Source organism: Cornus florida, unplaced genomic scaffold, assembly GCF_030987335.1.
Source record: "Cornus florida cultivar Cherokee Brave unplaced genomic scaffold, ASM3098733v1 CherokeeBrave_3.0.0_Hap2_Chr04, whole genome shotgun sequence".
Classification (NCBI taxonomy): Eukaryota; Viridiplantae; Streptophyta; class Magnoliopsida; order Cornales; family Cornaceae; genus Cornus; species Cornus florida.
Window position 1 is genome coordinate 88,235,122 of NW_026775574.1, and position 27,780 is coordinate 88,262,901.

Sequence of the window (27,780 nt, forward strand, 5' to 3'; positions counted from 1 at the left end):
TACATAACTATTCAAAGTGTCGGTCTAAGGATCCCGAAGAATCCGCCGAACAAATCAAAGTAATTATTAATTAATAAAAAAGTCTATACTTTTCTCATACTTAAGAGTCAAATGCCATGACAGTGATAGGGAGTAATTGCATACGATGGCTCTCGCAATATATCTCAACCTAATGCGGATCCAGTTCAAGTCTTAATTAATTATGAGTCCATCCATAATTACCGACTATGAACAATTTATAATTACTATTTATATATCATGCATTGATTGCCATCACACACACACACACACACACACACACACACACACACACATATATATATATATATATAAATATTTCTTGTAATCACAGGGACACTATCAATTTCATAGTGAATCGAAACATAATACATTGAATTCACCAATTATATAAATCATAAATATTTCAGATATGTCAGGAACATATGTCACTATAATCCAGATAGGAATTTGCTATGCCAGGGCATATAAATCCCAACACTGGTATCAGAGGGCTCCTGATGAGAAGAAGAGGAAGGATTGTGGTTGTGGTTACAAGAGTCTGATGGAAGATTGGATAAGGAGGTAAGATGGTCATGAGTGGTTGGAAGTGGGTGTGGTAGTAGGGGACCCAGAGGTTGAATGAATTTTGAATCTCAATTGGATGCCTGAGGTCTTTCAGAATTTGGATTTGAACTTTACCTGGGACTTCAAGTTTCTCTCATCAGGAAATTTCTGAGCTCAGATCCATGGTCCACATTGTGTTGCAGTTGCTTGAGCTTTCTACTCATCACCATTATTTTTAGAACTAAAAATCCCTAGTGTGGTAGCAGTAACATGATTGTTATGAGTGGAAATAGGAGGCCGAGTGTTGGATGGAGGAGCAGGACCCAAATCACAGGTAGGTGGTAGGAGAAAGGCCACTGGAGGTGGTTGAGAAGCGTGATGGTTTGTGGTTCATAGCTTTGTCAGTCAGATGGTTGTTTGAGTGATAGCCAGCTTGTGGTAAGGTGATGGTTAGAGGAGGGAATGTAGGTGTGGGACGCCTTTGGGCTGATGTTTATGGGAATATAGGTGTATGTACATGGATGAGTTGTATTTCAATTAAAATATGGACTTGTGGGAATGGAGGTGTGTACACTAAGATACATATTGCTGGTATTAAACATTAAAGAGTAGAGTTATGTATTGAAAGGTATGTGTGTGTATGTGATAATAACATCATCCAACCATTGTTGACTATGTGTTTGTTATGTTATTTATTTATTAGTTTGATAGGAATACCATTGTTATTATGAAATTGCATGATTAATTTAGACTTCTGGTGTGAAATGCCAAGTTCTGACCTCATTTCATTTTTCTTGGGATTCAATTACATTAAAACTCTCTAGAATATGTTTCATGGTACATTTCATAGGGGAGGTTTTCTCCTCCATTATAATAATACAAGATTTCTTATAAATAAAAATATTAAGAGAGTATACATGAATTATATAGAAGTAAGAAATAGTGTGCATTGATAAGCACTGAAAAGTGCATTTTAACCCCTTAATCTTGAATATTCTAGGACCTTATTTTATCTTATTTTCCCGTTTTAGTACTAATTTATGTTTTTGTCTATTTTTAGGTCAATAAGGTTCAAATGGGCTAATTTCAGTCCATTAAGGCCTTTTTGGAGTCAAAATAAGTCATGGTGAGAAGCTGGAGCAAAAGGAGGCTGATGTTGAAAACTGCTGAGTTGGATCGATCACACTTTGAACTATCGAAAACTTGATCTATCACACTGTGAACGATCGAACCCTGAACGATCACACCATACCTTTGATCGATCATACTATTGGTTGGATCGATCGAACTGTTCGTAGAAGTTATAAAAAAGCAGATCTAAAGCTCATTTCGAACCAACTTGGGGTGTGCTTGAAAGGGGAAATCCTAGGGCCGAGTTCTCACATTTTTGGGCTCTAAAAGCCTTGTATATAAGAGGGATTGAACCATTTTTGTAAGGAGATTCATAATTTTTACATTGTAATTTCTATATTGTTATAGTTTCTCTCTCTAGAAAGTTAGAGATTAGGGTTAGAAGAAAAGAGGGAAGTGGAGGCATATCTTAAGAACACATCTTTAGATCCACATACTCTCTCTCTCTAGAGCTTCAAAGAAGAAGAAAAAGAAGAGGAAGAAGAAGATGGAACCATGTTTGGAGCTCGCCTTGAGGGCTTCATGACTACACCCACCTCCTCCATGATTGGCTAGGCTTCTCCTTGAGATTTGGATGAGCCCCAAGCTTGTAAACTAAACCCTTTCTTTTGACTTTTGGGGAATTTATCTTATGATTAGTGTTATAGCCTTGTGAATAAAATGAATCTTAGTTTATTTCTATGGTTTAATTCTTCCTATTAATTCTCTAGTTTATTTACGTGTCTATGAGTGATTAAATTGGAAATTATGTTTCATATGATTCATATGGTTTAATTCTTCCTATTGATTCTTTTTTTGATTACATGTTGTCTTATATGTGATTATTTGGGAATTGATTCCTACACTAGTTTCTCTATATTGGTTGCATGTCTATGTGTGATTAATTAAGGATCTAGTGATGGCTATGTATGGTATTTATTGAATGGGTTTATCAGTTAATTTGATGGATTATACTTAGGCTTGATGGGTTGTTCTACAATTTAATTCATGTTTGTAGGTAGGTAGACAATCTATGCTTGATTTGATATTCCATGGCTTATTGTTGCAAATTCCATAATTCTCTAGATTGATGTGTGCTACAATTGCTGACTACTTTAATGGGTCATGCTTAGAATTAATGGGTACGTTGTGCTACATTTAGTTTATTTGTTGGTGAGGTAGGCAATTCATACTTGGCTTTGATGATCCATGCTTATTATTGCAATTGGTAGTCGCATTTTGTTCACAAGAATGTTTTTCCCCAATTAGTTGAAGGAAGTGGATTAGTGAATGAGCTTGGTGGTGATTCCGATGCCCTAAGCCTCTTTTCTCATCCCTTAAATTCCTATCTCACTTTAGCTTAATTTTATTGCATTTTAATTAATTACATCTTAGTGTAATCAAACAACCAACCCTCCTTTGCAATCTTTTGATACGCTAGAGTCGAAGTTAAATTCCAACTACGTGTTTAATCCCTGCGAACAATCCCTACTCGCTATACTTCATTAGTAGTAGTGGTTGTTTTATAAATGTAAAATTGACTTTCTGAGCTTCCGAAACCACAATTATATTTTGACCTTGCGAAGTGACCTCTCGCATTAAAAAGTCGGTTTTCTATCACATAGAAATGGGCTCGTCATGCATGGTGATATGATAAGTTGCTTTATCTTTTGAAAGAGGATGTGATACAGTGAACATGAAGTGATAGGGTTTATTAAGTTGAAGCATAGTGTCACAGACTTGGACCTTTCCAAGCTCACGTGCGGCCTTAGACACTTTCAAGCCCCCTTGAAGCATTAAGTCAGCCTACCCGAGTGTGCTAGCTTAGTGAAGACTAAGGCTAGACAAGTGTTTTGCTTACTTGGGTGTGTAGGAAGAGATTAGGCAAGTGAGCAAGAGAGTTTGGGAATGTATGAACACTTGTATTACTTGAGAGGAGATTACAACTTAGGTTGCTTAGTGAGAAACAAATGAACTCCCACCTCCTATTTATAGGCCTTTGGCCCTTACAAGAACATTCTAGATGTGTACAAATGTGTGGCCTATAATGAGTGTCTAGAATCCTCCAAAGAACTATCTACACAATTCTAGAACTACATACAATGTTCAAGACAAGTCTAGAGAATTCTATACAACTCTAGACAAGTCTAGAAAAGGCTAGACAACTCTACACTAATCTAGAGAATTCTGGAAAGTTCCATACTTGTGTAGAGAAGTCTAAAAAGCTCCGGTCCATGCAGGTTCCATGTCATCGTCTGCCGGGCATCTGCGTGGCGCCTGTGTGGTGTAGCCTCTTGGTTGCAGGGCATGACATTCTCGCCCACCTAAGCTCGCGACACCCTCATCGCATCCTCTTGCTTGAACCACTAGATATGCTTCGCGAACTGCCAAAGTGTATCCTCATGTTCCCAACTCGCTTCGCTATCTGACAGGTTCTTCCATTTCACTAAATACTCTGTATACTTGGGCACACCTCTGTTGCTCATCACACGATCCGCAAGGATGCAATCAACTTCCTTGTCAAAGGATGTGACAACGGCCGTGGGTGCCCTTTGCGATATACCCCGAGTAAGGTCTTCCGTGTCTTCATGATAAGGCTTGAGCATGCTGACATGGAAGACTGGATGTATCTTCAACTTGGGTGGAAGCTCTACCATGTAGGAGACCTTGCCCACCCGCTTGACAATGGGGAATGGGCCCTCGTACCTCCTTACTAACCCCGTATACACGCTCCGAAAGGACTTAAACTGTTGGGGTTATAGCTTAACCATTACCTGGTCTACCACCATGTACTTCACCCGTCTTCGTTTGGTGTCGGCCCACTTTTTCAACTTCTTTACCGCCTTGTCAAGGTACGCCCTAGCCAAGTCGGACAGCTCATGCCACCTTTTGGCAAATTTGTAGGCCGCCGGACTCTTACCATCGCAAGTCGAAGCAATGGCGTTGGGTGTCATAGGCTGCCGTCTGGTAATAACCTCAAAGGGACTGTGATTGGTAGCCTCACTCCGCTGCAAGTTGTAAGAAAATTGTGCCACCCCAAGGAGTTTGGCCCAATCGCGCTGGTTGGCACTTACATAGTGCCACAAGTATAGCTCTAGGAAGGCATTGATGCGCTCCATCTGCCCATCTGATTGGGGTGAAAACTTGTAGAGAAGTTGAGATCCGTCCCCATCTTCTTGAAGAGCCCCATCCAAAATCTAACCGTGAAACGCGGGTCTTTATCACTGACAATATTCTGCGGAACTCCGTAAAGCTTGACCACATGGTCAACAAACAACTCTGCTGCCCTCTCTACTGTGCAGTCTGCTAGTGCGGGTATGAAGGTGGTATACTTGCTGAATCGATCTACCACCACTATAATGCTCCCACAACCCTCTGACTTGGGTAAACAAGTGATGAAATCCATAGAGACGCTCTCCTATGGTCTTTCTGGACTAGGCAATGGCTCCAGTAGGCCTGTAGGATGCTGTTGCTCAATCTTGTCTTGTTGGCACATAAGGCAAGTCCTTACATACGTCTCCACATCATCACGCATCCGAGGCCAATAGTAAGAATCTTCTAGGAGTGCTAGTGTGCGCCGCATACCTGGGTGGCCAGCCCATTTGGTGTCATGGCACTCCCGTATTAGCTACTTCCGTAAGTTACCCCACCTGGGCACAAAGAGTCGGTCCCCTATAGTGAGAAGTAAATCATCCCTTAGCTAAAAGCGCCGAGTCTTCCCTTTCTTAGCCAGCTGAATAAGGCTGTTGGCTAGAGGGTTATGCTGCAACCCCTCCTTGATCTGCTCCACAAGAGGGTGCTGGGGCCGACTAATAGCTGCGAGCTCTGCTTTGCGACTAAGCGCATCCGCCACAACATTGGCCTTGCCCGGCTTGTATTCAAAATGGTAAGTGAACTCCGCTAGGAAGTCCTGCCATCGAGCTTGTTTGGGGCTGAGCTTTTTCTGTGTCTGGAAGTAGCTGGTGGTGACATTATCCGTCTTGATCACAAATTGTGCCCCGAGTAAGTAGTGCCTCCAAGTACGTAGGCAATGAATGATCGCCGTCATCTCTTTCTCCTGCACCGTATAGCGCCGCTCGGTGTCATTAAGCTTACGGTTCTCATAAGCTATGGGGTGTTCTTCTTGCATCAACACGCCCCCAATAGCAAAGTCTGATGCATCCGTGTGCACCTCATATGGCTTGGAGTGGTCGGGCAAGCTAAGTATCGGTTCCTCTATAATTGCCCTCTTCAAGTCATCAAATGCCCTCTGGCATGACTCTGTCCAACTCCAAACACGCGCCTTCTTGAGAAGGTCTATCAATGGGGCTGCTCTTGCGGAGTAATCCTTGATGAAGCGGCGGTAGTAATTGACAAGCCCAAGAAATGAGCGTAGCTCTGTCACCTTAGTGGGCGGCTCCCACTCTTGAATGGCCCTCACATTTACCTCATCCATTATCAGCTTGCCATCCCGTATCTTATGCCCTAGGAACAACACATCCTCTAGAGCAAATGAGCATTTCTCTGTCTTCACATATAGGTCGTTCTCCAATAGGACTTGGAAGACCGCCCTTAAGTGCTGCACGTGCTCCTCTAGAGTAGTGTTATACACAACAATATCATCCAAGTACACCACCATAAAGCGATCCAGGTAGGGATGGAATAGCTTGTTCATCAAAGTACAGAAAGTAGCAGGTGCGTTGGTAAGACCAAATGGCATAACAAAGAACTCATAAGAGTCATACCTCATCACACATGTAGTCTTAGGCTCATCCCCGTCCGCTATTCGTACCTGATAGTACCTTGAGCACAATTCAAGCTTAGTGAAGTAGCGTGCTCCACCAAGCTGATAAAAAAAATCGGCAATGAGAGGGACGGGATACTTGTTCTTGATAGTCACTTTGTTAGCGCCCGGTAGTCGATGCACATACGCAAGGACCCATCCTTCTTTCTTTGGAACAGCACTGGTGCGCCATATGGGGCCTTCACAGCCCGTATCTAATAGCTCCTTGAGTTGCCTCCGTAACTCCTCCAACTCTGGGGGTACTATCCGGTAAGGCACCAAAGTAGGGGGTTTGGAACCCGGTTTTAGCTCTATCTTATGATCCACCTCCCTCCTAGGTGGAAGTTTCTTGGGTAGCTCATTAGGTATCACATCCGTGTACTCGTCTAGCACGTCTCGTATCTCCTTAGGCACCTCTTCTTGTAGGGAAGGGACTAGCTCATCATCGGGCGTCTCCATCAACTTTGCAAGATAGCTAATCACCCCCTTCCTGAAGCCCTTCTTAAACTGCATAGTTGACAAGGCTTGGGCTTCCAACTTGGTGCCTCGCTCTACCGGCACTATACATGCTGTGTTGCCTTCCATAATACACATAGTGTTGGCAAAGAGAATGGGGAAGGCTCTTACCTTGTCTAAGAACTCCAACTCAAGGACTAGTTTGAAGTTGTCCATAGGTACCACTAATAGGTCCATGTGGCCACCCCACTCGCCAATGCATGCTTTGACTTTGTGTGCCATACCATGTATAGCCTTTGCCGCCGAGTTGACTGCCTTCATGGAGCCCCCTTCTTTACTATATTTGAGGCCCAACCTTTTGGCCTCGTCAATACTCTAAAAGTTGTAGGATGCACTTGTGTCCACCAACGCACGTGTGGGTGTCCCATTGATGCTCGCCTCCACGAACATTAGCCCCTTAGCTGCCGCCTTATGGACTTCGGTCTTAGCTTTGATGGCATTAAGGATTTGCAGCGAACCCATCTGTGCATCCTGTTGTTGTTGCTCCTTATAGTGGCTCGTTATGGCATTGAGGGTCTTCCTCTTTGGGCAATCTCTCACCCAATGTGGCCCGTCACATATGAAGCATGAGCTCTTGGGCTTGGGTGCTCCTTCCTTGTTCTCCCTTCCCTCTTTGCCACCATGGCCACCACCTAGCTTACGGGACCAATCCTTGTGGGGTGCAGCGCCCTTGTCTCCCCCACCTTTGCTGGCATACCTCCCCTTGTCCTTCTCTTTGTCTTTTGGCTTGGACGAGGGTTCCTTCTTGGAGCTGAAATCAATAAAGGACTCTGCCTCTGCAATTGCTGTGACAAGGTCTTGCACATTGCGACGCCTCAACTCCGTCTTGGCCCACAACTGCAAACCATCCATGAAGAAGAAAAGAGAGTCCTTGTCGGATAGATCCAGGATCTCAAGAGTCAAGTTAGTGAATTCCTTCACATAGTCCCGAATCAACCCAACCAATTTTAGCCTTCGGAGTCTGCCCCTGGCTTCATCCTCGGCATTCTCAGGATATAAATGCTTCTTAATTTCCCTTGTGAAATCAGCCCAAGTATCAATAGGGACCGTACCTTTGCCCATGTCACCATACTTTTTCCTCCACCATAGCATGGCATGGTCGGTGAGGTAGAGGGTCGCCGTGCGTATCTTGATGGTCTCATCTATCATGCCCGTAGCCTCAAAGTATTACTCCATGCTGAAGAGGAAGTTCTCTAACTCCCTCGCTACCCGGTTCCCACCATAGCACTTAGGCTTGGGAATATCAACCCGGGGTGCTACTACCCCCGTAGTAGCTATGCTGGACGCTACCGCCCGTTTGCACAATGCACAATCCGCTCGTATTTCCTCCATTTGCTCGCAGAAAGTGCCAAGCTCCTGATCAACATAGCCATGTAGGGTGGCAAACTCGCCCAACATAAGTTCTCGAAGTGCTTGGAGCTCCTGCCGAAAATCACCACTTAGGGCATTGAGTGACCCTTTGACAACATTCTGGACCTCAGCGTCTTCTAACTCCAGCCCATTCATGCGCTGGTGAGCATCCTCAAGCTTCTTCAACACGTTGGCTATGGACCCCTCCATGTTTGCCACACGTGCCTCTAAGCCTGCCATGATGTCCTTCGACCTAGCCCTTGTCCTCACTTCGACTGGAGGGAGATTTGCGTCCCTTCCACGTAGCTCTTCCTCATAAATGTTACTCAAGTCTGATTGTTCCACCATAGCTTCCTCCACAGAAGGTGTGACGCCTCACGACCTTAGCTCTGATACCAACTGTCACGGACTTGGACCTTTCCAAGCTCACGTGTGGCCTTAGACACTTTCAAGACCCCTTGAAGCACTAATTCAGCCTACCTGAGTGTGCTATCTTAGTGAAGACTAAGGCTAGACAAGTACTTTGCTTACTTGGGAATGTAGGAAGAGATTAAGCAAGTGAGCAAGAGAGTTTGGGAATGTATGAACACTTGAGAGGAGATTACAACTTAGGTTGCTTGGTGAGAAGCAAATGAACTCCCACCTCCTATTTATAGGCCTTTGGCCCTTACAAGAACATTCTAGATGTGTACAAATGTGTGGCCTAGAATGAGTGTCTAGAATCCTCCAAAGAACTATCTACACAATTCTAAAACTATATACAATGTTCAAGACAAGTCTAGAGAATTCTATACAGCTCTAGACAAGTCTAGAAAAGGTTAGGCATCTCCACACTAATCTAGAGAATTCTGGAAAGTTCCATACTTGTGTAGAGAAGTCTAGAAAGCTCCGGTCCATGCAGGCTCCATGTCATCGTCTGCTGGGCATTTGCGTGGCGCCTACGTGGCGTAGCCTCTTGGTTGTAGGGCGTGACAATAGTTCTCCTTGAGAAGCTTTACTTCAACTTTGTCCTATATCAATTGAATTTAGTTCTATTACTTAAAAATCGTGTGGCTGAAAATTTGAGAATTTAGGTATGGTATAGTATAGTATAGGGGGGTGTACTTGAATTAATGAGTCACTGTCCAAGTGATTCAAAACTGGATTGAAACACTAATTTTGATATTTGTTCAGCTTGATTTTACTTTACTTAGAGAAATACTGATCTAGATTTATCATTTTTTGTTTTTTTGCAGACAACATCAGCTGCGGAGTTTTTTTGTCCCTCCCAATTTAGCGTTTCAAAGGACTCAAGGTAAGAATTTCACTTTGTGAGACATTTTGAATTCAATGATATGAAGAAATATAGAAAAGACTATGTTCAGTTGCCTTCATGTTTGAAAGAATATTCCAGTAAATTTTGTTCTGAATTTTTGTATCGTTTTGTTCATTAGACCTCTATGGTCTCGTTATGGTATTCTTGTGCTTTGAACTTGTATTTTGTCTTTTTTTTTTATTTTTTATGAATGTGTTGGTGTTTAGTTTTGTTTAATATATAACATCATGATGATGCTTTGTGTGGCACATTCTGGAGTTCACTTACATGAATTACACATCAAATTCAATATTTAACCTAATTCATTTGGCAGGGGTTGAGCAGTCCATAATTTGTTCTTTCCAGCTTTTTAGTTTTAAAATGACTTTTCCCAATTCAAGAATAGAAAGTGCTTGCCTTCAGAAAATGTTGATTATTGCAAACTTGGTATCAAGCTTACAGGAATAACAAATGGATAGAGGGATTTGGTATCCCTATCTTAGGTCTTTAATACTATTGAAAATATAACACAATTCCCCATTTATGACAGAGATAGAAAATGATGTTGTGGTTATGCATGTTTTGTGATCCAAGAATAGGAAATAGGAAGGAAGTTGAAAAGGTTAGAAAGGTCGAGAAGGAATTGCCAATGAAAGGTTGTCATAGGCGCTGTGAAGATCAACCTTTAGGGTAGACCTAGGAGAATAGAAATTCCTATGGTTCCCTCTCAAGAGTTCACGAGCTAACACAATATTGTCACCAATTTTCCTACCCTTGACATAGCATTTTAAGCCTTGTCAATCAATTTAGATAATATTGGTTTTAATTTATCAGTCAGAAGTTTTGAAATATCTGAAGGCGAGCTAGGATTAGGGACTTCATGAATCAGTGCCTAGCATTCACTTGTTTGAGAATCCTACTGTTTGAAACAATTGTATCCTCACCAATAATAGGCCATGCTTTTTTGAAAAAAGAGTGTGTTGAATCCATCTGCCCCTTTTGACTTTTGGATTTGATTAGAGATTACGAAATTTTTTAATTTCAAGATCAGTAGGAATTGAGCAAAACCCTTCCTTAAATTCTTCAGGAACTGTTTTTGAAACAAATTCAGAGGAGCCACAATAACCTGCCTTATATCACTTACCGGTAAACAAGACCTATGAAGTTGTTAACACTTACCCCCCACAATGATCACAAGCCATTAAGGGTAAGAAAGCCCTTCACTCATTAACATTATTAAAAAAAACAAGCAACCGGGATCATTCAATGAGCACATGCGCGAACACATACACTTGTATGTATATGTTTGAATGTCAAAACGAATAGACTTTCAAGATAAATAGTCCTTAACTGTCCTAATTGGTACTGTTAGCTTGGTTAATGGCTTCAATTTTCTTCAATGGCATTATTCTAGATGATGAAATTATGTTTTATACCTTCACAATTCATACACACACACAAATACATGTATATATGAGAGAAGAGGCAGTTATAGTCTTATTGAGTAACCATTGAACATATATACGAGAGGATTGGTGATTTCTATCTTCACAATATATATTCCATTTGTTTCTTTTGGTGTCAAAAAAGGTGGTTGTGGTGTCTTATTTATAGAATGATATGAGCAGCAAGACATGTTGTTAAAAAACCAAATGCAAACTAAGAGCTTCAGAATAAAAATTTAGATTGGTTTTTGAGAAAAGAAATGATAAACATTTCACTATTTGATGGAAAAGTCTAACCTTCTCCCTAGCTTTCTAATAATTGCATAAAAAGATAAGGTGTCATAGAATAGTGGTGTGTATTACTAAACCAACAATACATGTAGTTTTTGTGATCAAAACATAAAAAATTTAATATTAAAAGAATGGAAAAGTTCTTTAGAATTAAAAAGAACTAAGATATACTTATTTTTTTCATAAGCAGGTAACTAAGATATACTTATTTTTTTCATAAGCAGTAAACTAAGATATACTTAAATGTCATTAATTGCCGGCCAAAGCAGTTACTTAAAGGAACTCTATGTTAAAACAATGGAAAAGTTCTTTTAGAATTATGTTTTCTTAAAAGATGATAAAGTATATGTTGTGATAGAAAGGCAATGATAATAGCTAGATAGAAGCCAAGATCAACTACTTTGAATATCTGCATATAATGATCATTAAGGAGATAGATTTGTGAGGGTGTCTCCTATTGTTGGATGAAGTGGATATATAGTGTTTTATGACTGAGTTACACCTGTCATATTGGAGGACAAATGTGATGAACTTGTGGGCGGGTGTGCCGCGGGCGGGTGTGAGAGACATTGTTAGGCTACCACACTGGCGAGCTACGGGTGCACAGTCCCACATTGCTTGGGTAGAGGAAAGGTGAAGTGCTTATATGTCAGTGTGTCACCTCCAATTGGTATGAGGCCCTTTCGGATGAAGCCCAAGAGCAAAACTGTGCGGGCTCAGGCCCAAAGCAGACATTGTGATGACCTTGTGGGCGGGTGTGCCGTGGGCGGGTGCGAGAGACACTGTCAGGCTACCACACTGGCGAGCTACAGGTGCACAGTCCCACATCATCTGGGTAGAGGAAAGGTGAAGTGCTTATATGTAAGTGTGTCACCTCCAATTGGTATGAGGCCTTTTGGGACGAAGCCCAAGAGTAAAACCGTGCGGGCTCAGGCCCAAAGCGGACAATATCATACCATGTGGTGGAGTGGGTCGTTACAAATGGTATCAGAGTTTAACCCAGCTGGAAGTGTGCCGACGAGGACGTCGGGCCTCCAAGGGGGGTGGATTGTGATGACCTTGTGGGCGGGTGTGCCGTGGGCGGGTGCGAGAGACACTATCAGGCTACCACACTGGTGAGCTACGAGTGCACAGTCCCACATCGCCTGGGTAGAGGAAAGGTGAAGTGTTTATATGTAAGTGTGTCACCTCCAATTGGTATGAGGCCTTTTGGGATGAAGTTCAAGAGCAAAACCGTGCGGGCTCAGGCCCAAAGCGGACAATATCATACCATGTGGTGGAGTGGGTCGTTACAATAAATAATGTAAGATGAACATGTGATAAGGCTTTTTTTTATGGTAGAAAATATTCAGCAAATAGAAAACATTTTTATCGAATATAGTAGTTGAAATGAAAATAATTTATTATCTACAAGGATCTAGAAGTGTGCATCAGTTAAGCTAAGATGAAATCATTAGAGGAAATCAGTTGAAATGGTTTGATCATGTTGAATGATGTCTAATTACAGTTATTTTATTTTATTTTATTGGGGGGACAAGCTCATGTTGTTTGAATGGATTTTTAAATGAAGAATGTCTTCAAATTCAGAGAAAGAATATGAGAATCAAAACTCAATTCAATATTATTCACGATGGTGTCACATTCAATTTATAGAGTAATATCTAGCTAAAATAGGTAACTAAATATACAATAATCGGGAAACTAATTACCTACCAATTAGCCCTAAGTCACGGAGAAAATAATTCAATCATACAGCTATACAACAGGTAAAATCTCAACACTTCCCCTCAAGTTGGTGCATAGATGTCACACATGCCCAACTTGTCTAAAATTTTTGAAAACACTTGATTTGAGACTGCTTGGTGAGAATGTCGGCTAGTTGATCCTCAGATCGAATCTTAGGCAACTCCACAATTTTTCCATCTGTGATGACCTTGTGGGCGGGTGTACCGTGGGCGGGTGCAAGAGACACTGTCAGGCTACCACACTGGCGAGTTACGGGTGCACAAGTCCCACATCGCCTGGGTAGAGGAAAGGTGAAGTGCTTATATGTAAATGCATCATCTCCAATTGGTATGAGGCCTTTTGGGGTGAAGCCCAAGAGCAAAACCGTGCGGACTCAAGCCCAAAGCGGACAATATCATACCATGTGGTGGAGTGGGTCGTTACAAATGGTATCAGAGCCTGACCCAACCGGAAGTGTGCCGACGGGGACGTCGGGCCTCCAAGGGGGGTGGATTGTGATGACCTTGTGGGCGGGTGTACCGTGGGCGGGTGCAAGAGACACTGTCAGGCTACCACACTGGCGAACTACGGGTGTACAAGTCCCACATCGCCTGGGTAGAGGAAAGGTGAAGTGCTTTTATGTAAGTGCATCATCTCCAATTGGTATGAGGCCTTTTGGGGTGAAGCCCAAGAGCAAAACCGTGCGGGCTCAAGCCCAAAGCGGACAATATCATACCATGTGGTGGAACGGGTCGTTACAAATGGTATCAGAGCCTGACCCAGCCAGAAGTGTGCCGACGGGGACGTCGGGCCTCAAAGGGGGGTGGATTGTGATGACCTTGTGGGCGGGTGTGCCGTGGGCGGGTGCAATAGACACTGTCAGGCTACCACACTGGCGAGCTACGGGTGCACAGTCGCACATCGCTTGGGTAGAGGAAAGGTGAAGTGCTTATATGTAAGTGTGTCACCTCCAATTGGTATGAAGCCTTTTGGGGTGAAGCCTAAGAGCAAAACCGTGCGGGCTCAAGCCCAAAGCGGACAATATCATACCATGTGGTGGAGCGGGTCGTTACACCATCCAACTTCTCCTTAATGAAGAATCTGTCTATTTCGACATGCTTCGTACGATCATGTTGAACTGGATTATGGGCAATATCACATGCTGCTTTATTGTCACAATATAGTCGAATCGGTCACCCAGGTAGATAACCCAAATCCCACAAGAGAAGTCTTAACCACAAAGTTTCACAAAGTCCAAGCACCATACCTTTGAATTCAGCTTCTGCACTCGAGCAAGCAACATCGTTTTGTTTCTTACTTCTCCATGTAACAAGATTACCTCCTACAAAAGTGAAGTAACCAGAAGTAGATCGCCTATCATCTATAGCTCCAGCCCAGTCGGCATCAGTATATGCATCTATGTTTTGATAACCAGCATTTTTAGTGAATAAAATTCATTTTCCAGGAATAGATTTCAAATACCTCAAAATACGCATAACTGCAGTCATATATTGCTTTCCAGGATCATGCATAAACTGGCTAACAATGCTCAATGCATAAGCCAGATTCGGTTTTGTGTGCGCTAAGTACATCAATCTCCCTACAAGTCTTTGGTATCTTCCTTTATTAGCAGGTACTTGGTTGGACTCAACACATAACTTCAGTCATTCTTCCACTGGTGTCTCAGCTGGTTGACATACTGTCATGCCAGTCTCTTGTAATAGATCTAAGGCATATTTTCTTTGAGATAGAAAGATTCCTTTATTAAACCGAGATACTTCGATCCCAAGAAAATATCTCAAAGGACTTAGATCTTTCATTTCGAATTCTCTGGACAAGTACTTCTTGAGAGCCTTCATTTCTTTAAGATCATTCCCGATAACCACCATGTCATCCACATATACAATAAGTGCAGTGATCTTACCCTGTTATTTCTTCAGAAATAATGTGTGGTCTGAATTGCTCTGACGGTAGCCAAAGGCTATCACCGACTTTGTGAATCTTCCAAACCATGCTCTCGGAGATTGTTTCAACCCATATAATGATTTCTTTAACCGGCAAACTTTCTGACTATACTTTTCAGGTATCATGCATCCTGGTGGGAGATCCATGTAGACTTCTTCAGATAATTCACCATGTAGAAAGGCATTCTTCACATCGAATTGTTGTAATGGCCAATCCAAGTTTGCAGCTAAAGACAACAAGACACGAACTGTGTTGATTTTGGCTACAGGTGCGAATGTCTCTGTATAATCAATTCCATAGGTTTGGGTGTAACCTTTTGCCACCAATCTTGCTTTAAAGCATTCAACTGTGCCATCGGCTTTATACTTCACAGTGTAAATCCAACGACATCCTACTGGTTTCTTTCCTGGTGGAGGATTAATGAGTTCTCAGGTTTTATTTTTCTGTAAGGATTTCATCTCCTCGTTTATAGCTGCTTTCCACCTAGGGTCAGTTAAAGCTTCCTGCACACTGTTAGGAATAGGTACAGTAGATAATTGATTTACAAATGACAAATTTGATTCTGACAAACGATGGTTCGACACATAATGACTCATGGGATACTTAACTTTACTAGAAAGTTTGGGTTCATATGTGGGTTTAGGAATACCTCTAGTATGATGCTGTGGTAATTGTTTTCTAAGTAGCTCAGGCACTGAATCAAGAACATCCTTAGCAGGCGATTGGTTTGATATATCAGTTGTGAGGGACTCAAACTCAGACAACTGTGGGGTTGGCGCCATACTTTCCATTTCTGGGCGTTCATCACCACTTTGATCCAAACTTATACCACTTGAATCCAATTCGCCCGATTCCTGATTGGCTGGTCCAACTTGTGAGTCATCACCATTAGAATCGCTATCACCACCCAAATTGCCATCCTTAAAAATGTGAGAATCATAATCTAGAGTCTGAATTTCTTTCTGGTACTCCCCCTGAAGTTCAGACACAAATAAAAAAATACATCGAGTTTTCATGGAAGACAACATCCATGGTGATAAACATTCGTCTAGTTGGAGGGTGATAACAGCGAAACCCTTTTTGATGAGTAGCATATTCGAGAAAAATACAGCGCAATGCTTGAGGAGTTAGCTTGTTACGTTAATGTTTATGGAGGTGTACAAATGCTACACAACTAAATACGTGAGGAGGTAGATTTAGGACGGTTGGGGCAACAATTGCATCAGTGAGAGCCTGCAATGGTGTCTGGAAGTCAATAGAGCTAGAAGGTACTCGATTGATTAGATATGCTACAAAGACAAGAGCTTCTCCCCAATACGATAATGGCATATGAGCATCTATCAAGGAAGCACGAACAACTTCTAACAAGTGGCGATTTTTTTACTCTGCAACCCCGTTCTGCTGGGGTGTATTGGAACAAATGGTTTGATGAAAAATTCCATGTGTTTGTAAATATTGTTGAAGGTCAAAACTCTGATATTCTCCACCATTGTCACTACGGAGAACCTGAACATGTGCATTGTAATGAGTTGCAACCATTTTATGAAACTTTTGAAACAATAAGTTCACTTCACTTTTGGATTTCATCAAGCATAACCAGGTCATCCTAGTACAGTCATCAATAAAAGTAATAAACCAACGTGATCCACCTAAAGTAGTAACTTTGGATGGACCCCAAACATCAGAATGTATAACCATAAAAGGAAGTGGACTTTTATTCAAACATAATGGAAACGAAGTACGGTGGCTCTTTGCTAGTTCACAAACATCACAGCGTAAACTAAAACCATCAAAAATTTCAAATAAACTAGGAAATAATTTTTTAAGATAACCAAATGAAGCATGCCCCAGACGTCGATGCCACAGCCAGATTTCAGATTTTTTTTTCTCCCTCTCAGAACCATCTACTATCAATGCTTGTCGTAGCTTGTCAGAACTTTTTGACAGCAAGTCTAAGTTATACAACTTCCCTCGCCTAATACCACAACCAATCATCTGCTTTGTTTGGATGTCCTTAAACACACAAAAATCAGGCCAAAAAATTACAACACAAGATAAAGCTGTGGTTATTTAGGAAACTGACAAAAGATTATAAGATAAAGATGGAACAACTAAAACAGAATCTAAATTTAGATTATCAGTGAGTGTCAAAGATCGTTCCCCAATAACTTGGGTCGAAGTACCATTAGCAATAGAAACAAAATGTTGTGAAGAGGAATTAAGCGGGGAGACCTGTCTAGAATCAAATGTCATACGATCTGTAGCACCACAATCAATTATCCATGCCCTATTAACAACAGGTGTAGAAATATTTAAAACCTTACCACCATGATCTCCAGTTACTACCAACCCCAAGGCCTTGTCAGCATCATCATCATTTGTCTTAACAACTACTGCAGCGGAGGTCTTCGTTGAATTCTTCTTCCAACGACTATGATCCCACCATTCTGGATATTTCACAAGTTCGAAACAACGACTTTTGGTATGACTAGTCTTGATTGCAATGGGTGCATTTGTAGGTAGACTTGTTTGCACTGTTGGTAGCTTTAGATTGATTAGGTTTAGAACGGTCCTGCCAGTTTTGCTTAGACATGTTTCGAGCCATCATGACTGAAGCTTCAGAGTTTTCCCTTTCAGAGTTGCACGACGTACCGCTTCTCGTCGAACTAAAGAGTAGCAGCCTTCCAAGTCTGGATTTGGATCGTTGCGTAGAATTTCTCCACGAACTTGTTCAAAATCACCATCTAATCCGGCAAGAAAGATGTGAACCCTTAGTCGCTTGATAGACTTTCGATATGCTTCAATGTCATCTGGATCTTTCATGACCACTTTATCTCGATGGTCCATTTCTCGGAAAACTTCAGTTAGCTCTCCATAATATTCAGATAGAGATTTGCCCTTTTGTTTGGCGGTGAGGCCTTTTGGTTCAAGGCGAAAACTTGCAACTCATCATTCCCATCATAAAAAGTCTTTGATAGAGCACTCCAGATTTCGCGAGCAGTGGGTAAGCGTAAATAACGTTTCATAATTTATGGAGTCATGGACATTAATAGCCACCGCTTCACTTTCTAATTAGGAACTGATTTCGTCCTAGAGGATTCACTATTTTTTTCACTCATTTTCTTTTCTTTTCTTTTCGTTTTTTTTTTTTTTTTTTCCCTTCCTTTGTTTTTTTTTTTTTTTTCTCTTTTTATTTTTTTCCTTTTCTTTTTTTTGCCCTTATATATATATATAAAAAATAAAATAAACAAAAATATAAAAAAATATTCAACTTGTATTAAGTTGCAACAGAGACACAAAAAAATAAATAAATAAATAAATATCAAATACAAGAACAAAACTAGATGAGAGGGGCAGTGGCAGAGAACGGCAGTTCAGATCCGGCGATGGCAGATCGTCGGCAGCGACCGGCAATCAGCGGTTCACGGCAGTTCAGATCCGACGATGGCAAATCGTCGGCAGCGGCAGGCAGCAGTTCCGTTGTAGGCAGCGGTTCGATTCGGCAGCGTCGGCATCGGCTGGAGAACAACGTCGGCGTCGTCGGTTGGAGACAGCGACGGCTATAGCGATTCGGCGGTTCTGAGATGGCCGCAGTGTCGTCATCGGCGGTTGAACAGCGGTGAAGGTCCGGCGATGGCTATGGTTTGTGATAGCAGCGGGTATGGGTCTGTGTCTGGATATGGTGAATGTATGGGTCTATGTATGGGTATGTGGATGTGAATTTATGTGTATGTGTATGTGTATGTGTATGGGTCTGGTGTTGGAATGTATGTGTATGAGTGTATGAATTTCAAAAATAAATTAAAAGGGATTCAAATAATACGATTCAATGATGGCTTTGATACCATCTTTATATTCAGAGAAAGAATATAAGAATCAAAACTTAATTCAATATTATTTACTATTGTGTTACGTAATATCTAGCTAAAATAGGTAAGTAAACATACAATAATCAGAAAATTAATTACCTATCAATTAGTCATAAATCACGGAGAAAATAATTCAATCATACAGCTGTACAATAGATAAAATCTCAACAGAATGTACTATTTACCAACAATGATGAGTAGTTTGCAGTTGAAGTTAAGGTAATATTTAAGGTGTTTAGTGATACAAGACGGTCATAGAAAAGGATGAGGCTGTATACATTCAAGGTGGATTGAAGGTAGGGTTAAGAGTGGAAAGGGGGCTAAGTAAGTTGAACTTTGATGAAAAGTGAGAACCTCTCACATGCAAGGGATTCATCCCCATTTAAGTATGCTCTCTCAATCACTTCTACAGAAGTCAGTCATTTTAAGTTTGTTAGAAAGAAACCCAATTTGGAAACTTCTCATTGACCTTTCTTTTATATGAAGAAACCTTATTTCCTCCAAATGAAGCTATTGAAGGAAAGCTAAAGCTTTGATTAATACAATTTTGGCATATCCTCTTCTCTCAATATTCAGTAAATTTAAACTTTTGAAATTTTGGGGGTTTAGGTTTTGGAGCAGATGAGCAATGATTAAGCTAGTTAAAAGGGCATTGGTGTTAGAAATTTTTTAATGAGTTTGTAATTAAGAGTTTGAGAGAGATTGAAGCAACAATGGATGGTATTGTTAAATCAGGGTCTTAATTAACAAGAGAAGTAAGTGCATAACAGAGCCAAGAAGGCAGTGAAAAACATTTTTGAGAGTTGATCGGATTTTTTTATTATTATTTTATTTTATTTTCTAAGTGGGAGGAGATCAGATTCAAATTTGGTTGAGATGATAGGATTTGTCTTTTTATTTTACTTGTTAAGTCTATTCTAGGTTGTATATTTTTATCGTAGGGCAGTATGGAAATTCAAAGCTGTTAATGGGTTTAAGGGAAAAGTGAAGAAAAGACAACCGATATCTTTCCTGGTAATGCTAAATGACTAGATAAAATTAGTGACATCTATTTCATGGGCTCTCATATTCCTTTGCATGTAAACCATGTCGACACGACATGGGTATGGGTATGTGTATGAGTATGGGTACAAAAATTGACAATTTTGTTTGGGATGTTAAATGAAATTGAAGTGATCTTCTATGGTTCACATCACCTTTAAATGAAAAAAAAAAAAAAAAAAAAAAAAAAGGTTCTATTTTTTATTTCTTGGTTGAAGCTCTGAACCAATTTTATCCTGACACTTGTTTTACCTTTTCTGAGTCATGGTTTATTGAAGTCTCTTGTGTGATACTTAATCCAAAGGAATAAGATTCTGATGTAAAGAGTTGATCTGTTGTTGTTTCTTGATGTGTGGCACTGTCACTTACATTTTTGTGCAAGGTAATAAACCGGTATTAGTCCATTCTTTTACTAAATAACTTTTGTTTCCTTTCTTTCAGTATGGACCCAGAACGGCTGCAGGAGTTTTCAAATCTCCGAATTGAGTACCAACTAATGGTTAAGAAGCTGGAGATAGAATTCAAACGTGCAAGGAAGGCGAAAAAGGAAAAATTGCAGCCCTACTTGGAACAAAGGAAAAATCAGCTGTCTGAATTGAAGAATAACTTCGAGACTGAGCTTCTGTTATTGCTGGATACAGCAGTACTGACCGTCGGAACTGATGAAGACGTGAAAGTGTTTATATATCTGAAGCTGCAGAAGCATTGGCACGGCAGTGTCAACCTGTCTGCAGGGATACCACGATGGACAGAGGAACAAATGTGAAGGATTTGACTCATTGGAAAATACAATTATACTAATTTGCAAAAGATCATTTTTTTTTTTTTTTGAAGCTGCTCAAATATCATGTCTGTGATGTATTGCCAGCGATGGGGGCAGCACATTGTGTGTTGGATTTTATTTTGGTTGATGGATGGTGATTCTACATAGAGCCAAAATGTTTATATTTCTGGAAATTTGCCAAGTGGTTTTCCAAAGCATTTATGATTAGGATCTTCATAGGTGATTTATTATGCATGTGATTGATTTGTTGCAAGCCATGATTTACTTTTGTGTCATTGGCGTGTTGCAGTTCTCTGTCACTTGATGTGAGTAGACCAACTAGCTGTAGCATACTTTGGTTTAAGGATTGCAATATATCTGACAAGTATTTTGAGTGATGACACCTTACAATATGTTAAAATTTGGTTGGGATTGCAAAATTAGAATTTTTGAATAAAGTTCTGAAAATTTGCAAAGATCGATTGGTTGCACTTTTTGCAACGGGTCAAATTTCTCAACCGAGATTCAGTGAAGTTCGAATGGTTGGACTTGTCTTAAATGCAGTTGCCTCAATTATCTAGTGAATTAGTGTCTCTCGTGAACGGAGTGTTAGTTTTCAACTCTCTACATCTAGTAATTTAACATCTAACACTTCTTGCCTTGGAGAATAAAAAAAAAACACTTGTCCCGAACCGAAAAGAAAATTGTAGTATGTGTAAATATGACCAAACTTATAGGAGATATCCTTGGATAAAGGAGCAAATTAAACCAATTCACCCCATCTAAGTTTTGTGTTTTGAATTAAACTTTCACAATTTGTGTTCTGATTTAAACTTTCACAATTCACCCCATCTAAGTTTTGTGTTTTGAATTAAACCTTCACAATCCTTCCACGTAGTGCAACTCACACTTGGTATTAGAACATATTCCTTTGAATAATGAGTTTGTTCCCCTTACTAAAATCATTTTTTTTTTTTAACCTTATATGAAAATTTCAGAAAACTCCTTATTTGATTGGTCTAAATATAGTAAAAAAGTCTTTCGCAAGTCTCAAGTAAAAAAATCTTTCAATAAATTATTTTATATGCCCCATCCGATGAACTCAACCTCAACCTCAACTTCTGCCCCATCTGATGAACTCAACCTCAACCTCAACCTCAACCTCCAAACGTTGAAAAAGTAAAAACAAAAATATATTTTACTAATAAAGAAAATATTTTTAAAATTTTTTGCGTCAAAACAAACCGAGCCTGAAAAGAAATATACGTACAAGTACATATGTGTGTGTATATATATATATATGTGTGTGGATATAGGAATACCAAATCAAAACGTTTATTAGAGAATCAACCAAAAATATTTCTCTACTTAACCACCAATGGGCAAAAGAGCATGTGTACTTCATTTTGCAATTAATACTATACCAAATAAATTTGTAAGGACGTAAAAACAAAGAATTAAAGGATTACAAAAGCTGCTCCAGGAGGAAGTTTTTTTCTAAGCTTCTCGGCGCGCTTTCTGGCTGCCCTTTTTCCCTTGGTCTCCATAAACTCCCATGGAGTTCCTATAAGATAAGGTTTGCGAGGATCAAAAGTAATCTTCTCAAGCATGACAGCACTCTTCATTAAATACGTTGCAAGTTCAATATCAATTGGACGCCCAACCCATCCAACGAATTCCACCACCTTAAGGTACTGAAGGGGACAAATTTCAACACTTTCCAGTTTTCTTCTCACAGCGGTCTTGAACCATTGCAGCTGTAACAAGGAGAGATGGAGAACCATTAGTGCACAAAATCAAAATACAAAGCATCAAATCATAATTGTTCTGGTGAAGTTAGAATCTCGACATTGCTAGACTCAATGGAATAGCCACCGCACGCTCCAAGGAGACCGATCGATGACTCAAATGAGATGAAAATAATAATAATAATTTATGAAATTAATCACTGTGTTTATTGTCAACGACAATATAAAGATTGAGTGGGATACAATTTAAGAGACATTTAATTGATCCATAATTTTTTAACTTTTATAAAATCAAGACAAGTTTAAATATAGCAGGCATAACAGAAGAACAATAGTATGTGTTGATGAATTTCTTATGGCAAATTTTAAACATAAAAAAGTTTTATACCATAAAATATCTGTATTTCTATGTACCGACTAGTAACATCGCCAAAGTGTCTAAAATAAATAACTGAAGATCCTGAAAGATAAATTAAACTTCTGGTACTGCAGGGTACTCACGGGAAGTAGAAGAAAGGGGATGATTCCTATAGTGTCTTTTGGCTTGCATTCCTCAGCATTTTTCATCTTCAAATCATGGGGTCAAATTTCTTACCGGGATTTCTTAGTTTGTTTTAGTCTGTAATTGCAAGTAGATTTTAATTTAACTGCAATCTCAATTTCTCCTTTTTACAGCTTTCTTCTCTTACCAATAGAATTATAAGGAAAAAGAAAAGATAACATAGTTGCCTTCGGACAGTGTGCCTTAAAACATTTCTTCGTGCGTTTATTAAAAGCATCTACACTTGGACCTAAATAACACGGAATCAGTCACGTCCTCAATAAGCAAAAATGGAATATAACGCTGAGCAATCATTAAACAATCTGATTAAAGTAACCATATTAAAAAAACTTGAACAATCAGAAGAATAGAGCACACTAAATACTATAAGAGAATTTTCCTATTACTCAGTGATATTGTAATTTGTAATAGACATAAAGAAGTAATTACTTGGGTATAGTGAAAGCTTTTAAGCCGAAGTCCAAATGAATCAAATTTCCATTTGAAAATTACGAAAGCAATAAACCTCACGGTATTAAAATGCATGTTGTAAAGTAAGACTTATTACCTGCAACACAAATTTATTCAAGAATGGACATGCCTCTATCAGGGGAACCAAAACAGTAAGGCTTTCATTATCGCCTGCACTAATTATCAACTCCAGTTGCTTCAGCTTATTAAATACAGGAAATTTAACATCTTCAATACTATTCTGAATAAACCAAAGAAAAAGTAAATCAGCAAAGATAGATAATTATGTAAAAAAAGAATAAAATAAAAAAGAAGGAGGAGATAAAATGAATTAGTTAAACTTACTAACCTCATCATAGTAGGCCAAGTGCAACGTAAGACTCTCAAGAGAAAGATAGCTAGAAAACTCCAAAAAGTTACAAATTAAATTATCGCAATACTCACCCCCGACAAACATTTCCACTGGTGGCGGGACATTCTTGAATGGCAAGCTAATTTTTGGTCCATAGTACTTAAATGACACTAGATTCATTGCAGAAATCTCAATACTTTCCACATTATAGCAGTCAGTTATTGCCAGGTGCGTCAATTTGAGTGATAACTCTGAAACTTTCAGATTGACGAGACCATCAGATTTGTGCACAGTCAATTGTTCCAAAAATGGACAGTTAGTTAAAAAGTACTCGAGAACTTGTCCAGTTACATTCACGTATTTTAGCTGGAGATTGGTCAAGGAATTGCAGCTAGTAAACCCACGGGGGTGATTCGTAATATGATAAATGTAATCCTCTTCCTTTCTAGTATGATGTTCAATGTTTGAAACGTCTAAATCAAGCCTTTTTACTCTCTTTTCCATTGCAAAGTTAACCCAATTGTTGATATCAAATCTACAAGTTTCATCGAGATCAAATTGAACTCTGAATTCATCTAAACTTGGACCATTGTACGATTTCAAAACTTGATTTACCCAACTCAAATACAAAGGCCTTTCTACGTCAAGTCGTTTATCTCCCAGTTTCAGTCCATATATAATATGTAAGGCATCAAAGTTCAAAGCAGTAATGTAAGTCCACATATACCTCCATCTTTTTGATAGTAAACTAGTTCTTCCAGCTTCTTTCATTGTCAATAGTGACAAGATTGAAATAAGTAAAGCATCAGGAAGTCCACTAATGCAATCCTCCAAACACGACCCTCTTTCATTGTCATTGGTTTTCTCCATGGGAATTGATTTTACAGTTTTCTGGATAATTTATTGCATAAATCTGCAGAACCAAGAGATAGCAGGAGGAGAAGATGAACAGATTAGAGATATAAAACAAATTTTACTTGCTTTATTGCCAACAATTTTATATACCAACTTGGAAAGTAATGTTCAATAACTTAAATTGAGTCCGGAGCAACTTGGGAAAGTAATGTTAAATTGAGTCCGTAGCAACTTGGGAAAGTAATGTTAAATTGAGTCCGTAGCAACTTGGGAAAGTAATGTTAAATTGGGTTTGTACAAACTTGGAAAGCAAATAAAGTAATAACCTCTTTTTTTTTTTTTTTGTCTTAGTAGGATTAGGCAACTTGATACCGGAATAACCTTTAATTAATATATATATATATATATATATATATATATATATACACACACACTCCGTATTTGATATAGGTTAAGGGCAACTTAATATTTGGAAAAGACGTCGAGGCCCATTGACGGGTTCAATGTCATAAGCCCGGTCCAATTTTTTTTCCCGGTCCAAGCCCTTTATCTGGAGAAAAAAAGTACAAAGAGAATAGAATAATAATCACCGGTTTGCTGCATGGGCATATTTGGAAAAAAAATAATAATAATATTCAGGTTCATTAGTTTTGCAGTTTCGCTTTATCAATAGATGTAGCTAGTGGACTGAATATGATGACTTTTTTTTCTTCATTAGAGGAAAGTACAAAAGACACTGGCATAGTTTCAAAAGTATTACTTATGTTTTATATACTAACTGCCGTGAAGTAAAAAATAATAATAATAAAATAAATAAATAAAGACAAAGAAAATTCTCCATAAATAAAAACAAAAAAAAAATTCTCTTCAAAAAATTATACAGGAAAAGAAAGCTGGTTCTAAAAAAAAAAAGGAAACTGTAAAAGAAAGTGTTGAAGAAATTACATACTGAGTAGATACCAACATCGGATGTTTCGTATCTGACAAGAAGGAAAAAAAAGAAAATTTACAGAACAAATTTTGATGATGAAAGCAAAACTTACAAAATATTGTAGATTTGTACTGCAGATCTTGTAGATTCATATTACAGATCTTGTAAGTGTTGTGCCTTGATACCGGTTTAACCTTTAGATTCACAAAACTTACAGATCTTGTAAGTGTTGCGCCTTAAGATAATATCCTTCAGAGTTGTATCGCATGCGCTGTGGAACTGAACAGCAGCAACATCTGACACGCCGACGTAGGCTTCTAGTTCAGGGTTAACTATTATGTCTCAACAACTTTAGCAAACCAACGGTTGAGATGCTTTAACATTTAATGGCTGAGATGAAATCTGATGTGCTGATGGAATTATCAATTCTTTGGGCCTTGGTAATTTGGGCTGAACTTATACTCATTCTCATATAGGATTACACCTTTTAAAACTAGAATGGATATCCGAATGGACTTCCTTACGTGGTCTATTGGTCTTGCATTGTCCGCCAAGTGATGGCATGAAAATGAAAATAAAATTAAAAAAAAAAGAAAGTAATTTACACATACATCTCCTATGATTTGTTATAATTACAGGCGGTATCCTTCTTGTTCCAAAAATTACGCGGACCTCCCCTACTTTTGAAAATATCCTACACGGACCTCCCTTCTGTTACAGTCAATGACGGAAAATGATGACGTTAACTACTATTTTTTATAAAATGCCGAAAATATCCTTATTCCTACCAGTTGATATATATATATATATATATTTGATCAGACGACGTCTTTGAATTTTTCGACCAAAAATATGCGTATATATATATAACACAGGTGGCATGCATATATATATACTATAACACAGGTGGCGTACATATATATATACAGTTCTCTTGAAACCTCACAGAATGAACCAATCTCATATATATATATATATATATATATATATATATATATATATATATATATATATATATATGTCGTTCCATTACCATACATGGTGGCTGTACCAACCAATCTCCTTCCAACTTCTACTTTCTCTCTCTACAGCATCAACAAGACAACTTTCTCGCTCTAAATCTCAAACAAAAACCATTCCTTTGCTGGAACAACTGACCAAAAAATCCCCTCTGATCACCAATTAAACAACACCAACGCAGCTTCCTTTCTTCTATTTGTGAGTTGATTCAGAACCCTTACAAATCCACCAGCATAGCTAATAGCTTCATAAAAAAAGCACAACCTCACCTCTTTATCATCTCATCGCCTGAAATCATCGAATTAGGGGAATTTAGATAGGGAACAGTTTGTGGATGTTATAAATTCTATTCCGGTACAATCGTCAATGCCGCGGTCAACGGTGGCACTGCCAAACCATATGGACTTCCTGTTTGTGGATGCTCTGAATCAGATCCAGGATTTACAAAGATTGTAAATTGAAGAGTGGATTTGTAGAGTGAAAGTCCAATACGCCATCAACGGTGGTGATTACAATCACAATTGGTCCTATTAGACATGGTTGAGCCTCAAACCTTACCCTAACCGTAACTCCAACCCCAGCTCGATGCGTATCCGCAAGCGAAAGTGAAGTCGTCCTGTGAGGTTTCAAGAGAACGGCCGTGATCAGACGAACAATTTTTCGGCCAAAAATATGGTCATTGGACAGGTGAAGATCTTGAAACAAAAAGAGGATTTATAACTGGAAAAGAATATATATATATATATATATATATATATATATATATATATAAGCTTATGGGTATTTTAGTAATTTAAGGTAACAATGTGAGGGTATTTCAGTAATTTCAACAGCTCCGTTGGTAGATTTAACTGTCCGTCACAGATTAGGGAGGTCCGTGTAGGATATTTTAAAAAGTAGGGGAGGTCCGCGTAATTTCGGGAACAGGAAGGGTGCCGCGTAATCAATCAAACTATAAATAATAATAGGGAAAATTTAAAAATACCTTACTTAATTATGCATATTTTCAAATATGCTAATTTTTTTAATTTTTTAATTTTGACTGTTGTAGGGGTTCTTTTCTACTAGATAATAAAACAGCAATAAAATAAAGATATCAGGAATACAAATACAAAGGAAAACAGAGGAGATGCTCAGTGTAGGAGGAGGAGAATAAGACCAATTATC

The 27,780-nt window shown here is 39.2% G+C and overlaps 1 protein-coding gene across 1 annotated transcript; it reads right to left on the reverse strand.

The window, feature by feature from the left end:
- Positions 1-22,152: 22,152 nt before the first annotated feature.
- On the reverse strand, positions 22,153-25,861 carry LOC132305292 (FBD-associated F-box protein At5g38590-like). The gene is made up of 5 exons (XM_059802957.1): positions 25,809-25,861; positions 25,612-25,642; positions 23,805-24,698; positions 23,553-23,696; positions 22,153-22,452 (listed from the first exon to the last, which is right to left on the reverse strand). The coding sequence occupies exons 1-5, from the start codon at positions 25,859-25,861 to the stop codon at positions 22,153-22,155; spliced, it is 1,422 nt and encodes a 473-aa protein (XP_059658940.1).
- Between the last annotated feature and the right edge of the window lie 1,919 nt (positions 25,862-27,780).

What these genes read in the sequence shown, in the direction of transcription:
- LOC132305292 (XM_059802957.1), bottom strand. Translation starts at nt 25,861, where the DNA reads ATGCGATACAACTCTGAAGGATATTATCTTAAGGCGCAACACTTACAA. An exon ending in GCGCAACACTTACAAGATCT is followed by an intron (nt 25,643 to 25,808) that starts GTAAGTTTTGTG and finishes CCTTCTTGTCAG; the next exon opens with ATACGAAACATCCGATGTTG. An exon ending in TGAATAAATTTGTGTTGCAG is followed by an intron (nt 22,453 to 23,552) that starts GTAATAAGTCTT and finishes TCCTTGTTACAG; the next exon opens with CTGCAATGGTTCAAGACCGC.